General features: G+C 35.6%; 1 protein-coding gene across 3 annotated transcripts in view; it reads left to right on the top strand.

Moving 5' to 3' along the window:
* Nucleotides 1-15,077, top strand: part of TRIP11 (thyroid hormone receptor interactor 11) — a 68,818-nt gene that overhangs the window by 5,548 nt on the left and 48,193 nt on the right. For 2 of the 3 annotated variants that reach the window (XM_081227710.1, XM_081227708.1), the window contains exons 2-6: nucleotides 2,263-2,324; nucleotides 7,205-7,315; nucleotides 10,286-10,564; nucleotides 12,650-12,718; nucleotides 14,901-15,066. In XM_081227710.1, coding sequence (XP_081083836.1) covers nucleotides 2,263-2,324; nucleotides 7,205-7,315; nucleotides 10,286-10,564; nucleotides 12,650-12,718; nucleotides 14,901-15,066 — 687 coding nt within the window. The remainder of the gene's footprint in view (nucleotides 1-2,262; nucleotides 2,325-7,204; nucleotides 7,316-10,285; nucleotides 10,565-12,649; nucleotides 12,719-14,900; nucleotides 15,067-15,077) is intronic. The other variant, XM_081227709.1, reaches the window with a different exon arrangement.

Raw genomic sequence — 15,077 nt, 5'->3', positions numbered from 1 at the left:
CGTTGTGAGGTACCTACACAGCTCCAGGCCTTTGCATGGAAAGCCCTTCCTTTCTACTTCCTCCACTACCCTCCTTTACCTGGAAAACAATTTTTCCTGTATGACCCTGCTCACATGTCAGGTACCTGGTGAAACCATTCTCACTCCATGGCAGGTTGAGTTGTGTCTAACAGAACTTTGTGGATCTCTCTCTGACAGCTCTATTTTATTTATCCTTATATTACCAGTATGTGGTCCCTTCCTTGGTACATAGTAGATGCTCAATAAAAGTTTTGCTGAGTGATTAAAAATCTGCTTTTATTGTTTTCCCTTTGCATTAAAATAGGACTTGCTTAACACCCAATTTATTAGTTTTGTGACTCATTTAAAAATAGGGTCAGAGTGCAGTTCATTTATTCATTCAACAAGTATTTATTGAGTGTCTACCCTGTGCTAGCAGTGAACAAGAACAGTTCCAAAATAGCACTGTTGATACAACTTGAAAATTATCCATCTTTACAATATCAGAAAGTTGCTATTTTACCAAACACTATATTGATTTAGGAGCTTGGGCTTTTAAATCAGACACGGATTGAAATTCCACTTCCATGTGTTACAAATTGTGGGATCTTGGGCAAATTATTAAATACTTAACCTTTAAAAAGCAGTGTTCTTATCTGTTAAATAGGGATAATTATACCTATCATGAAGTTGGGAGGATTAACTGAAATCATGAGTGTAAAATGCATGGCATTGTGCCTAACAAATAGTGAGCATCAATAAATGATAGTTGTTATTTTTGTTTTCCCTCACTGAGGAAAACTTTTTTGGTCTGCATAACATCTCCCCTTTATTCTTAAAAAGACCAGGATTTTGTGGGGCAGGCCCTGGGGGGAAAAGTCTTCATGACTTTTTTTTTTTAATCCCTCTTTGAAACAACCGCTGCTTCTAACAATGACCTTACTAAACAGATTAGATTATAATTTGTTCCCTTCTAAATAGCAATTAGACAATCCTGTCAGAGTTTCAAGCAAGATGTATAAACAACCACCCAAGCATCCCCACCTGGTGATTTTCAAAACAAGAAGAGTGGGTTTGTCACTATTATTTATCGGGTGCCACTTGTATTTTCTTTTGATTTACGCTAATTCAGAGAAATTATTTTTATAGTATTAAAGGGCTGTGAGTAATGAAAAATACTAGTACTTAGAAAAGAAATCTAACTCTGGATGATGATTATCTGGCAGCATCAGCTGTGCCATTTTGGTACTGTGGGCCTCTGACTTTCCTTTTAAATGAAAATGTACAAAACAAGACTGAGCTTATTCACATTTTAAATAACTTGTGTCCTCGTTACTTGAAATAAGTGTTCTTTTGCTGCATTTTTATTCTTTGTTTGTAGGTCATTAATTTTTTGGTAGTATTGGGAGCAGAAAAAATTAGAAGTAAGGCCCTCTAAACCCCAGTTTCATAAGAGAAATACGTCCTTGGGAATTCTGTGGCGGTCCAGTGGTTAGGACTCGGCGCTTTCATTGCCGAGGGCCTGGGTTCATTCCCTGGTCGGGGAACTAAGATCCCACAAGCCACACGGCATGGCCAAACCAAGAAAAAAAAAAGAAAAGAAAAGAAATATGCCCTTAAAACCCTAGCTGCGTAAGTTTCATCAAAATTTATACTAAGCCAACAGAGAGAGATTAATTGTCCATAACAAATTTTTTTAAAATTATTTTATTTTTGGCTGCTTTGGGTCTTTGTTGCCGTGCGCTGGCTTGCTCTAGTTGCCGTGAGCACGGGCTTCTCATTGCGGTGGCTTTTCTTGTTGCGGAGAATGGGCTCTAGGCTCACGGATTCAGTAGTTGTGGCTCGCGGGCTCTAGAGTGCAGGCTCAGTAGCTGTGGTGCACGGGCTTAGTTGCTCCGCGGCATGTGGGATCTTCCCAGACCGGGGCTCGAACCCGTGTCCCCTGCATTGGCAGGCCGATTCTTAACCACTGCGCCACCAGGGAAACCCCATAACAAAATTTTAATGAACACTTCCATGGGGTAAAGGTAGACGCTCTAGGGTGTAGAAGATAGGCAAAGAATGACTTACATGACAATAAAGAACATTTGTGACAATAGAAAGTTGTGGTAACAATCAAGTGATGTTTGTCTTCTGAATTTGTTCTCAGATCAGCATGCCATTCTGTTTAAAGCTCAGTGAAATATACTTTCCTTAAAATGCCTGTTTACTTCACATGGTGTTGACTGAGTATATATTCAGTATATGCTCTTTCTTTTGTAGCAGAATTACCTAATGCTAGGAGAAAGGAAGTTGAAGCCATTCATACAATCTTAAGATCAGAGGTAAGGAAACGTAAAGATTTAGATTTTTTTCTTTTTTGAAGCCATGAAAGTTATTCATACTTTATTTCAGTCCTCTCTTTTTAATGCACTTTTTCTCTCTTTCCCTTTATCTTAGTGTTTTTTTTAAGCCCTGTCATCTTCCTTTGATGAAGAATATATTTACATGTTACTGCACTTTGCTATTAAATATTCCCACTGCTGCTTCTGAATGCTGGAAGAAGGAAATGTGCCAAGTTTAGAAAATAACATTGGCAACAGTTTATCATTATCAAGGATTTACTATGTTTTATTAGTATGCTAAACTGCAGTAGTACATTTATTTAAGTATAATGTGAAGAATGCAATTCTGTTTAATCTAGAGCTTTTTAATCCCCTAACATTAAAAAAGTGTGATATTTGTATACAGAGAATGTAGAATATAGGAATAGCAAATTAATTTTACCATTTTTTCATTATTAGTCAGTGCCTCATGGTAACTAGCTCTGGACATTGTACTTAATAGGGATGAGGAAAACTTGGAAAGGGTTCAAAGGAAAGCTGTAAAGAAAATGAAAGGTTTTAAAGTGGGATCTGTTGTAAAGTACTAAAGACACCCAACTATTTAGCCTTTGGATAAGAACAGCGAGGGAACACTTAATAGTATTTCAGCACACAGTATTCTTACGGGACTGTGGTAGCATGTTTTCCCTTGCTAAGCCCATAAAAGAGAAAATGGAATTTAAATATAAGAAAATACTTTCTGACAGCGAGCATTACTGGGGTCTGGTCTAGATTATCAAGGTCAGATTGTGGAATTTGAAAGTAGAGGGATCTCTGAAGAGGGACTATTGAAGTATTCTGCCTCAATAGAAGATGGCAGTTTGGTGGCACTTAAAAGACCTTAGCTGTAATTACCTAATTAGTAGATGCTTCAGTGACAGATGAATGTAATAGCTTCTTTCTTTGTAAGGCTGAGATAGGAAATAGTCCCTATAGTCCCTAAAGAAATCCTTGAGAAAGCACTCAGGATGGGCCCACCCAGGAAAATCGGATGGCAGAGCTGTGTGTAATGGTATTAATTAAGGTAAATTTGCCAGTATACATTTGTGGGGGGTGGGGGGGGAGCAAATGGGGTTAACAAATGGGGTTAACCTGCTTAATGAATGACTGCTCTGTGTTGAGGTTGAGAAGAGAGAGAGAAATCTTCTGTCCCTCTGTTGATTTCAGCTCTAGTCTCTCTCCTAATTTTATCTTTGGACTGAGGCAAGTATGGTTCTAGTGTTCAAAAATATTTATTTTTGGTATAACACATCCCCAAATGAAAGCCAACTTCCTTGCTTGGTGCTTATTCAGAGTACCATGAGCTACTCAAATACTGGGTTGGCCTAAGAGTTTGTTTGGGTTCCCGAACAAACTTTTTGGCCAACCCAATACTAGAGGAAAACAGACTGTTGGACTTCCCGAGGACTTTATTTTCTAAGGTGGTTTTGACTATACATGATTCTTGCCTTCTATCAGCACATAAGCACTTCATAAAGGTAATGCCTTATGTGACTGCAATAAGAGAAAGTGAACATATGATTGAAACCACTAGGAAATTACAATAGAAAATTCTATTTATTTAGTATAGACAGAGGGCAGTATGTTTTCTAGAGGAAATTAGATTTGCTTACAGATGTTAAGATTTGAAATTGACTTAATTAGTTAAGTTTCCTCAGTTGCAACTAATGGCAACCAATCTAAGCTAATTTAACCATCTGTGCCAAGAAAAAGTCTTCATATTTACCACCTTGATCCAATGTACTTTTAATTTTTTTGTTTTGTTATTTTATAAAAAATTTACAAAAGTAAGAATAAAGTGATAGTGAAAAACTTCATTAGAAATTTTAATAAGAACTTATATATAGCAAATTCAGATTTTTATTCCATGTGTTTCTGCTTTTGAAAGCATATATGCTTAAAATAGGCAGTGTTCTTTGAATGCAGTTCACTGCTTATTAACTCTTTTTGTGAACTGGAATGTATCTTGTAAATACTGATTCCAGATTTCAATTACATCTCTAATAGATTTTAACCTATTATTACTTCTGGTTCTTTTTCCTGACTTGTGTCATTAAAACCAATACTTATGAAAACTTTGACGGCTTATGATTTTGTTAAAAGGCATGGCTGTTTGCTCCATAATTACAAAGCATTTTTATTCTTAGATTTATAAATACCAATTAGAGTGATCAATCCACTGAGTTTTTCATTTTTATGTCATGTTTCCTCCTAGTCACCTGTGTATACACCTGCCTTCAGCATTTGTCCATGTAGGGACTGTATCAAGTAAATGCTGGTGTACAAATGTCAAATATAATGAAAGAATACTGTTACATATCCATTTAGTAAGGTGGCATGAATGGTTCAGGTTTTTGTCACAAAATATTGTGAGATAAAATCTTTTCTTATAGAATGACTAACTTCACGAGAACACCATATTTCCTTTTTGTTCTTAGAAATATATTGTTCACTCCTCAGTTCTTGAGTTTGAGAAATTCATCTAGGATGTTGTTATTCAATAGACTTGTTATTCGAAGACTTGTCTGAGATTTTGCTCCTACATTCATTTTCACCATAACCATTAGACTCTAGAGTGCTGTCTGTCTCTTTGCATTTATCTCTCAGTTGTCTAATTGTGGAATATTTTCCTCTGTCAGTTTTCTTCTCTGTTGAAAAGTGAAAATTCTGAATTTTCAATTGTGTTCAATGAAAGTGAAAAAAAAAAAACTCCCCCCAAAACAAACAAACACAAAAACCACTGCAAAGATGGTGTCTCCAGATTGGCTTTTTCCTTTTTAAAAGATGATGCAGTACTTTGGGTAATGCAGTCAGAAAACTGGTTATTTCACTGTTGCATCATTCTTCTAGGTGATTCCATCAGTTCTTCTGTTTTCTTAAGTCTTTTTTTAACATAGTTGTAAATAATTGATGATTAATGATTAATTCTTAGGATGATAAAATAGCAAAATGTTTCAAGATACAGAAAAAACAAGATCATTGTGACCTCATGATTATTCTTAGATTTATATTGTAAAAGGGCCCAATGTACCCTTATGGTAATTGCAAGATAGAATGAGTTTTAATCTTTTTTTTTTAAGTGTATTTTCTCTTTGTTTGTTGGAAGACTACTAAGAAAGAATAAACGTTTTAAATATCAGTCCTTAATACTACTCAAAAAAGAAACTCACAAACTAAAATTGGTTCCAGTAGACCTTGATGATATAAAATGGCATAAATTTTAGCCAGTCTTTAGGAAAAGGCTTCAACCGGAACTGGATGCCATCAGGAATCCACCTCTCTCATTTTTATTCCTCTCTGTTCTTTGTGTGTGTTTATTCTTTTTTCCTTTCAGATCAGCCCCCTCTGCTTCATATTTCATATAACAGAAAATATGACCCCAGACAACTCCTGCCATGTTTTGGGTCAGCCACATGAAGAGAATCTGTCCTTCATATGCTTTATCAACCTGACTCTTACATGGCTAGGGAGATGAGGAAAGACAACCAATTAGTTATTGGCCCAATTGAAAGTTTTCCAGCTCTAGTTATTCATCAGAGTTAAACAAGTAGCCTTAGGTATTTTTATGTGAAAAAGCCTAGAGTGGACTTTATGACTAGGTTTTGACTTTAGTGTATTCTCTTGCTTCAGTTATGTATGGTATTTTCATGTGAACAGCTCACAGAAAATCGTGCAAAAGCAGTCAGTAGATAAGAAGGTAATTAGTTGTGTGACCATTGGTCCTGTTTCTTACTCATATTTCTGTAAGATAACCAAGGTCTGTTAGATTTCTGGAGATGGACTCCCAAACTAGGGTTTGTGTGTGTGATAATTTTTCCTTTATTTTACACCATTGATTTTCTCTGGAAATTCATTTAATCTCCCTGGATCATAATTTTCACATCTGTTGATGTAAGAAATTCCTAGAATCTAAGAAGAAAACAGATGACATCCTCAAAGTGAAAAAGTCTTCACCTTCTAGCAGGAGCTTTCTTTCCCACCATGAATCTCCTTATTCTCAGTTACCATTGTTAAACTCTGCTTGCAGATACATTAGTAGAATTCTTAGTACATTATTATCTGTAATAATTTGTAAATTCCTTTTTGCAGAAAGTTTTAGTGTCCGTTTCTCTTCCTCCATTATACCCTTATTCATTCAAATGCCAAAGGATGATATTAGGTTAACATAATTTAATACTTAGGTACATAAAATTTAAGTAATTTTTTCATATTTGCCAACATCTTAAAACAAAAGACTGTGATGTCTAGATTCATTGAATTATATTTAGAGTATTTTTTGTACTTCAAACTGTAGTTTTCCAAACTGAGTTCTAGTAGTGGTTTTTAAAATGGATTTTTCAGAAGTGCCTCACTCAGGAGCCTAGGGCTCAGTCAGACAAGTAATGTCAGGTTTTGGCCTCCTACCTATACTTCAGCCATAAGTCTTTTTAAAAAAAGGTTTCTTTAAAAAAACTACTACTGTTCAGGGAGAAAACAAAAGTTTAAACATGTAATCTAGGTCATTCATTTACCAGACATTTATTGCCTACTGTATGCTAGACACTGGGTGTACAAAGATGGGGGAAACACTGATCAGTGAGTTTTTCTTAGCAGAAAATCAAACTGAGCAAGATTTTTTAAAAACTTGGGTTCAGAATTATGCATAATCTCTATAAACATGCTTATTGCACTTGTGACTTTAATTGAAGTTGTGGTTTAAAGGTCAGAATTCTGAGACCTACTATAGTACATCTTTTTTGTGCATGAAGCAATATGTTTTTCATAATGCCCTGCACATAACTGTTACTAACATGTTTTATTTTTAGGCTTTTTGTTGAAAACACTTTTTCCTTTGCTTCTAGAATAAGAGACTCAAAAAACTTTGTACTGATCTGGAAGAGAAGCATGAAGCATCAGAGCTTCAAATAAAGCAGCAGTCTATGAGTTATCGAAATCAACTGCAACAGAAAGAGGTAAAGGTTATTACAGTTACTTCATGTTTACTTCACTGTAATGTATTTAGGATGGTTTCTAAGAGTTATAATAGAAATCAAGCTCTGTTTAGATCCATGAAAATATCAGAAGGGTGTTGAAATTAGTAATTTCCAACTCAGTATGATATTACTAATTTAACAAGAACTCTGTAAGCTTTTACGTTTATATTACATAAACTAACCTTTGTGGAGTTTAATTTCTACTTTCCAAAAGAAGAAAAGTCTTTGTGTACAATATCTTCAGGCATTTGTTGCTTATAATTTCTGATTTTATTAAACTTATTTCTCATCTATTTACCTAAATTTGTTTTAAATCATTGTGATTGTTAATAACATTACTTTTTAAAAAAATGATTTTAACTACAAGTGTTAACATATGCTTATTAGTGTTTACTTGATTTTCCATGGAAAAACAGAATATTAAGTATTTTATAGTTGACTTATACTGTTCTATAATTTTTCCCCCTTTAGTTTGATAGAAATGGTTATTTTGGAGTTAGCTTATCTTTCCTTTGCAGTTTTGATAATATTATATGACTTAACCGATGTTACTACAAATCCTTAAAATAATAGACTATGTCCCTAAGGTTTCATTCTGTCGTTGAATTCTCTTTAGTGTTTAGTACGTAAGTGGAATTCAGTAAATGATTCTGTGGAATTGAGCCACAGAATTTCTTGTTTAATTATCCAGATCACTGGGGAGTTCTTCAGATTGTTGATTAAATGTTCATTTCTACCATCATTTTATACTTGGGTTTTTAAAATTTAGATGCATTGATTTCAAGTTCTTTTAGTGACATACTAAGATGAAAAATAAAAGTAAACCACATTGAAGATAAATATAAACATTTAAAGAAAAACTTAAATTTCCAATCTGTTTGGAATTCATTTTATAAAATACAATAAAAATGAATTACTACAAAAATAAAATGAATGTAAAAAAACCAAGTTACATGTTCAAATTAAAGTTAAAAGCCCACTTTTTTTGGTAAAGATTCAAAAGATGTAAAATTACTGTCAACTTGCTTTATTTTTTAAAAAATTTATTTATTTGTTTACTTTATTTTTGGCTGCGTTGGGTCTTCGTTGCTGTGCGCAGGCTTTTCTCTGGTTGCGGCGAGCGGGGGCTACTCCTTGTTGAGGTGCGCGAGCTTCTCATTGCAGTGGCTTCTCTTGTTGGGAGTACGGGCTCTAGGTGCACGGGCTTCAGTAGTTGTGGCTCACAGGGCTCGAGCCCGTGTCTCCTGCCTTGGCAGGTGGATCCTTAACCACTGTGCCACCTGGGAAGCCCCTGCCAACTTGCTTTAAAAATCTTTAAGCCTTACTCTTTCAGTTTCTTTACTTATCTTGTCATGGACTGGTAGCAAACATTCATGGCATTGGTCCACAGACCACACTTTGAGCAGCACTGATTTACAGATACTCCAGTAGAGCAGTAGCTGAATCACCCAGGGGTTTACAGCTGAATCATAAAAAGTACACATTGTTAGGTCCTCTAGGAGATTCTGATTTAGTGTACTGGGAAGGGGCTCTGGTATGGGTATTTTTCAAAAACCCCATAGCTGATTCTGATGCTTATTACATCCTAGTTGAAAAAACTGCTGTGGAATAATCTGGCATTTTATTTTCTACTTAACTATGGATATTAGAGGGCAAATTAAGAATTCAAGTTTAGGAATACGTCTTTGTTAGTAGAGTTTGTACTTTTTAACTCTACAACTTGATATAAATGTCTGTTGTATAATGAGAACTTTCTTTGCCTTATAGCTACATTTGAAAAGAATCGTTGATTTCAGTACTTTTTACTAGAATGAAAGATAATATATACTTTAGATCTGCTATTTTCTGAATCTTTTGGTTGCCCTCGTTGTGATGTTCATATTGCCCAAAGATGCAATTTGCCTCATATCATTTATGGGAAAATAAAATTTGTACATTATTCTAAATCTCCATTAGAGAAGCAGCTCTGATACAAAAAAAATGTCTGTTTATTATGACATTTAACATCATTGTATTTGGTTTTTGTTTGTCTAATTGCTTGACATTAGAAATACTGTTACTTGCTGACTGTCTCAGTATCCAGCTTTCCTCTGTTGTGGCAGGTTGTCTTTTGGACTAGCTTGAGTATTTTACAGAAAGCTTATTTCCGTTTTCTCTCGCTTGCTTTTATGTTTTGAGTGAATGGATGTGGCGCTAGGGTCAGCCCTAGTTTTATAACTTCTTTTGGACACTGACCTGGTGTTGCAGCCTTCAGTCAACACTCTGCTCGGGGTTTCACGGTTTGTATACTGTCCTCTCCCTGAGTAGTGTCAGGTTTTCACTGGCCTTTCTTTGCCAAGGCTAAAGCCAAGGCCTCTTGCAGTGCATGAGTTCCTTCTAAGACTAATGGGCTATTAATCACAGGCTTACTGTGGAGATCGGATTAATAAATCAAAGCTTCCTTCAAGCTGTGTTGTGTAGACCAGTACCAAGTTACCTGATTGGTGGTGCATTTTAAGCCTAAATCCAGCCATACATAATCAGTTACAAAAGACTCTTCCAGCAGGTGTTCTAAGGAAGCTTACAGTGCATAGACTGTGGCAGCTTTTATCTTCTCATCTCTTGAGCCTTGATAATCACAAACAGAACCCTAAGAAATTGCATAGACTATACTACCTGATATGTAGAAGATGGTCAACTGATGTTTAACTGAGCATTTTATTGCTTTAGTTGATGTATGAGTGGAATTCTGTTGCTCATATTAATTGGAACATTATCTGTGCTCTATGGTAATCATGGTTTTGAAATAAAAATATTATGTTGGGGTGTTATAGACAACTTGGATTCAGTTGATAGAGTACTGTCGTTGGGTAATCTTAAACTATTATCACTTTTAACATTATGAATGTATAAAAGGGTCAATATGGTTATTTTGAAGTACCTTCTCTAAAATATGGATTATAAATATAGGTAGAAATCAGCCATCTTAAAGCAAGACAGATTGCGCTGCAGGATCAGTTGCTGAAGCTGCAGTCAGCTGCTCAGCCAGTGATTTCAGGAGCTCGTGATACACCAGCAACCGCTGCATCTCCTTCATTTGGTTATGGTTTAAGTCATCATGCTTCAGCGTTCCACGATGATGACATGGATTTTGGTGACATCATTTCATCACAACGAGAAATAAACAGATTGTCAAATGAAGTTTCAAGACTTGAGTCTGAAGTTGGCCATTGGAGGCATATTGCTCAGGTAGGTAGAATTTTCATGAGTTTTTGAAAACCGTGAGTGAGTAAAAGTAACGATGCTATGTGTAGATGTTTTGGTATCAGAAAGAACCCTGGACTAGGAAATCAGAAACCTGTATTCTGATTCAGCCAGTGACTTTTTAAGTGGTTTTAGTCAGGTCATCTTTCTCTCTCAGCCTCAGTTTCCCCTTCTGTACAATATTTGGAAGAAATTTCCAAAAAATTTAAAGCAAGAGAACCATGCTTTAAAATAAAATTAAAAGCTACAAGTCCAGCACTTACTTAAAGGAGACAAAAATGGAGTTGCTGTGGTTGAACCAGCACCTCTTCCCCTGGAGTCCCTGAGACTTCTCTGGTGGAACCAAGGCACCAGATTTGAAACTACTTGCTTAGATGTTGTCTGAGGTTCTTCTTTGCATTAATTATATGTAAAATGAAAAATCTGATAATTGGTATTATAAAACACATAAACTATTATGTGTTGTTTCTCACACATTAGAATAGAAATTAAGTCCTTCCTATTTTGAGCTGTTAACTTTCTTCCAAGGATCCCTTTTTTGTCTTCTTTATCAGATTTTATGTATTACTGAGGTTGCCAATACACAGGAGACCTGAAATAAACTGGAACATTGTTCATATAGACTTTATTCCATCAGTGTGGAGAAAAATAAAGTACATAAGTAAAGAGATTATTTTCTATCTTTTTGTGAGTGTAATCTTGTTGTGTAAAGGAGAAACCCTCCCAATTAAAATGATCTCCTTGCTTCCCAAGTTGCTAGACATTCCCAGTACCCAGAATAAACCTTAGAGAGGATGATCTGTTTGTCCATCTTATCTCTGAAAGATGGTAGTTCTTAAACTTTGTATGTGTAAGAATAACCTGAGGAACTTGGTAATATTGTAGGTCCCCTGTCCTATACCTTCAGAGAGTAGAGATTAGTATTTTGTAGCCTATTTTAGGATGTTGAAAAATATAGTCAAACAAATCAGTACCCAGGTGATTCTGATGATCCGAGGAACACATTTTAAGAAACGTTGCCTAGGTAAGATTTCATGTGGAAAAGATTCGGTATATTTCCTTTAGCATATCTCAAATGCCTACTATGTGACAGACCTGTCCTGGGATGTTACAGTGAAAAAGGTATAATTGGCACCCTTCAGGGGACTTAATTTTCTAATAAAGCATAATAAAAATTAATATTTGTATCATACTTTACAAGATGTTTCCATGTATACTAATCTAATATATTATCTTTAATAACTGTGAGAGGTATTTATTACCTCTGTTTTGCAGATAAGCAAAGTAAAAGTTTAAGTAATACATCCACTGTCACAGTGATTAAGTTGTGCTTCAAGCACACATCTTTTGACTTCAAATCCTATGTTATTTCCAATGTACTGTATTCCTTCTTTTATCCAGAGAGCAGCTTTTGGTTCCTTAACATGCTATAGTAAATGTTAATAAAGATAAGTGAGCAACATACAGCTTTGAATGAGAAGAAAATCATGCAAAAGCCAATATATTAATATTAGCATTATTAGCAATGTTAATATTAATCTTAGCATTAATGTTGGGTAACTTTCCATTTTAGAAATTAACCTTTTAGGAAGCTGCTTGATTACCATCAGATTTATATTTTGTTGAGCCAAGAAAAATATTCTGTGGTGTTTTCCTTCTTATTTTGTAAAAGTATTGTCTTCCCTAATTAGTTAACAAACTCTTGAATGGTATCTTGTATTTATTGTGTATTAGTCACTATTGGACTAGGTTCTTAAAAAGGTGCTTGGCATTCTTTAATAAGAATTTGTCTGGGAAATAAATGCCCCTCATTTTTTCTTACTTACATTTGTTTTTTAAATTTTTTAAAATTGAAGTATAGTTGATTTATAATAGTTTCAGGTGTACAACACAGTGATTCAGTATTTTTATAGATTACACTCTGTTTAAAGTTATAGTAAAATATTGGCTGTATTCCCTGTGCAAATGCCCCTTTTTAAAAAAACCTATCTTCTAATAAAGTTAGTTTCTGACTTTCTCTTTTATAAGAAAATCAGTACAATTATCTCTAATCGTGTTTTTCTGATCTAGACTTCTAAAGCACAAGGATCAGATAGCTCTGATCAAAGTGAAATCTGCAAACTACAAAATATCATTAAGGTAAGGTGGATTGTTGGAACAATGGCTGTTATACATCTAAAATTTGCTTATTAAAAGTATAAGCCTAGGGGCTTCCCTGGTGGTGCAGTGGTTAGGAATCCGCCTGCCAATGCAGGGGACACAGGTTCGGGCCCTGGTCCGGGAAGATCCCACATGCCACAGAGCAACTAAGCCCGTGTGCCACAACTACTGAGCCAAGCCTTAGAGCCCTCGAGCCACAACTACTGAAGCCCATGCACCTAGAGCCCGTGCTCCGCAACAAGAGAAGCCACTGCAGTGAGAAGCCCGCGTACCTCAACAAAGAGTAGCCCCCGCTCGCTGCAACTAGAGAAAGCCCACGTGCAGCAACAAAGACCCAACACAGCCAAAAATAAATAAATTAAATAAATAAATTTTTTTAAAAGTATAAGCCTAAATTAATAAAAGGCTCAGTTATAAAAGTATTTTATAGATTATGATATTCACTTTTTTTGCTGTTTTTATATCTTCTCCATTCTTTATGGCACCTTAAGTATATAATAATATCTCTCTTTCCAAAATCATTTGGTTTTGGATATTTATTTATTAGGTAGTTTATATTTCATAAGTTTCTATCTTCTATTGTATCTCGTAAAACAGTCTTTATTAAAACAATTCTAGGGTCACTGAAATTTCAAGGGTTAGGGTTAAAGGATACTGACAAAATACAATGTTAATATTATTTATTGTAAACAATTTTTTTCCCTTCATGGTGGAATTTTGCTAGTTTGTGTCAATTATTTCCTTCAAGAGAAGTCTCAGTTACATATACTTATTAGCATGGCAGTGAATTGTTTTTAGTATGTAAATTATTGTCATGTATAGAACTTTTTTAGTTTTTGGTTTTATTGTTATTACAATACCAGTGTGGATGGGTTCCTCATTCAGACCTGGCTTTGAATCCTGGCTGTACTAGTTACCAGCTGTGCTGCTTTAGGCGAGTTACTTAACCTTTACAAGCTTCTGTTTATCATCAGTGAAGTAGATATCATAATACCTCTCTTGTAGGATTGTTTTTGAGGTTTAAATGTAAACTTCCTTGTCAAGTACTGGCACATAAGTAAGTGCGTAGGACTAAAGAATAACTTTACTGGGACTTCCCTGGTGGCTCAGTGGTTGAGAATCCTCCTGCCAGTGCAGGGGACACGGGTTCGATCCCTGGTCCGGGAAGATCCCACATGCCGCGGAGCAACTAAGCCCGCGCGCCACAACTCCTGAAGCCCGCATGCCTAGAGCCTGTGCTCTGCAACAGGAGAAGCCACTGCAATGAGAAGCCTGCGCACCGCAATGGAGAGTAGCCTCCACTCGCCGCAACTAGAGAAAGCCTGTGCAGAGCAAAGAAGACCCAACACAGCCAAAAATAAAAAAAATTAAAAAAAAAAAAAGAATAACTTTACTTGTCTTCTCAGGAAATAGAAGCTAATTTATTGATTAGGATTCTTGGCTACAAGCAACAAAAACCGTCTCTGGCTAAGTAAAGCATAAGAGGATTTATTAGAAGGAGCCAGGTACTCTGTCCACAGGATTGAAGGAAAAATTGAGCATTTTGGTCTCAGGAAGGGTAGAAATTAGACCAGCATCAGAGATCTAGGTAGCAGGACACAGTGGATAGGCTCTCCAGGGTGCAGCTATTATAATGCTTCTGGTCTAACCAATTTCCCTCTTTGAAAGACGCAGCTGAATATCCAGGTTCCTAGGAGAGAGATAGTGGTCTCAACTTGGGTAGCGAGACACCTTGGTTGACAGTTTAGGGGTCCTATCAAGACTGAGAGAAGGAAAGACTGAGCAAAAAGATAGGTATAATAGGACAACAGGAACAGATTGGCCAGAAGGTGGACACTGATATTGGTGGAATATGTCATTAGCAGGAGAAGTTCATGGTCACAGATACTAAAGAGAAAAAGATATTTTTGCTTGCATTTTGTTTCAGTTGTTTCTTGCTGGTGTTCCCTCATTAAAAGTAGAAAAACTGCTTTTAAGGCCCAAGAAAGGAAAGGGTGGGGTCTTTTAGAATTGTCCAGATTTGGGGCCTGTATTTAAATTTTTTCAGCCTGAGCATGTTCAGAGAATTATTTTTAATAATACGGACTTTTGGACAACAATGAAATAGTTTAGTTAAATTCATTTATTTTAAATGTGGTTAACTTCGTTTTTATTTTTTAAGGAACTTAAACAGAACCGAAGTCAGGAAATTGACAACCATCAGCATGAAATGTCAGTATTGCAGAATGCACATCAACAGAAATTGACAGAAATAACTCGTCGGCATCGAGAAGAATTAAGTGACTATGAAGAACAGATTGAAGAACTGGAAAATCTTTTACAAGAAGGTTATTAATTT

Source organism: Mesoplodon bidens, assembly GCF_964165515.1.
Source record: "Mesoplodon bidens genome assembly, chromosome: 3".
NCBI lineage: Eukaryota > Metazoa > Chordata > Mammalia > Artiodactyla > Ziphiidae > Mesoplodon > Mesoplodon bidens.
This window is presented reverse-complemented; position numbering and strand designations above follow the sequence as displayed.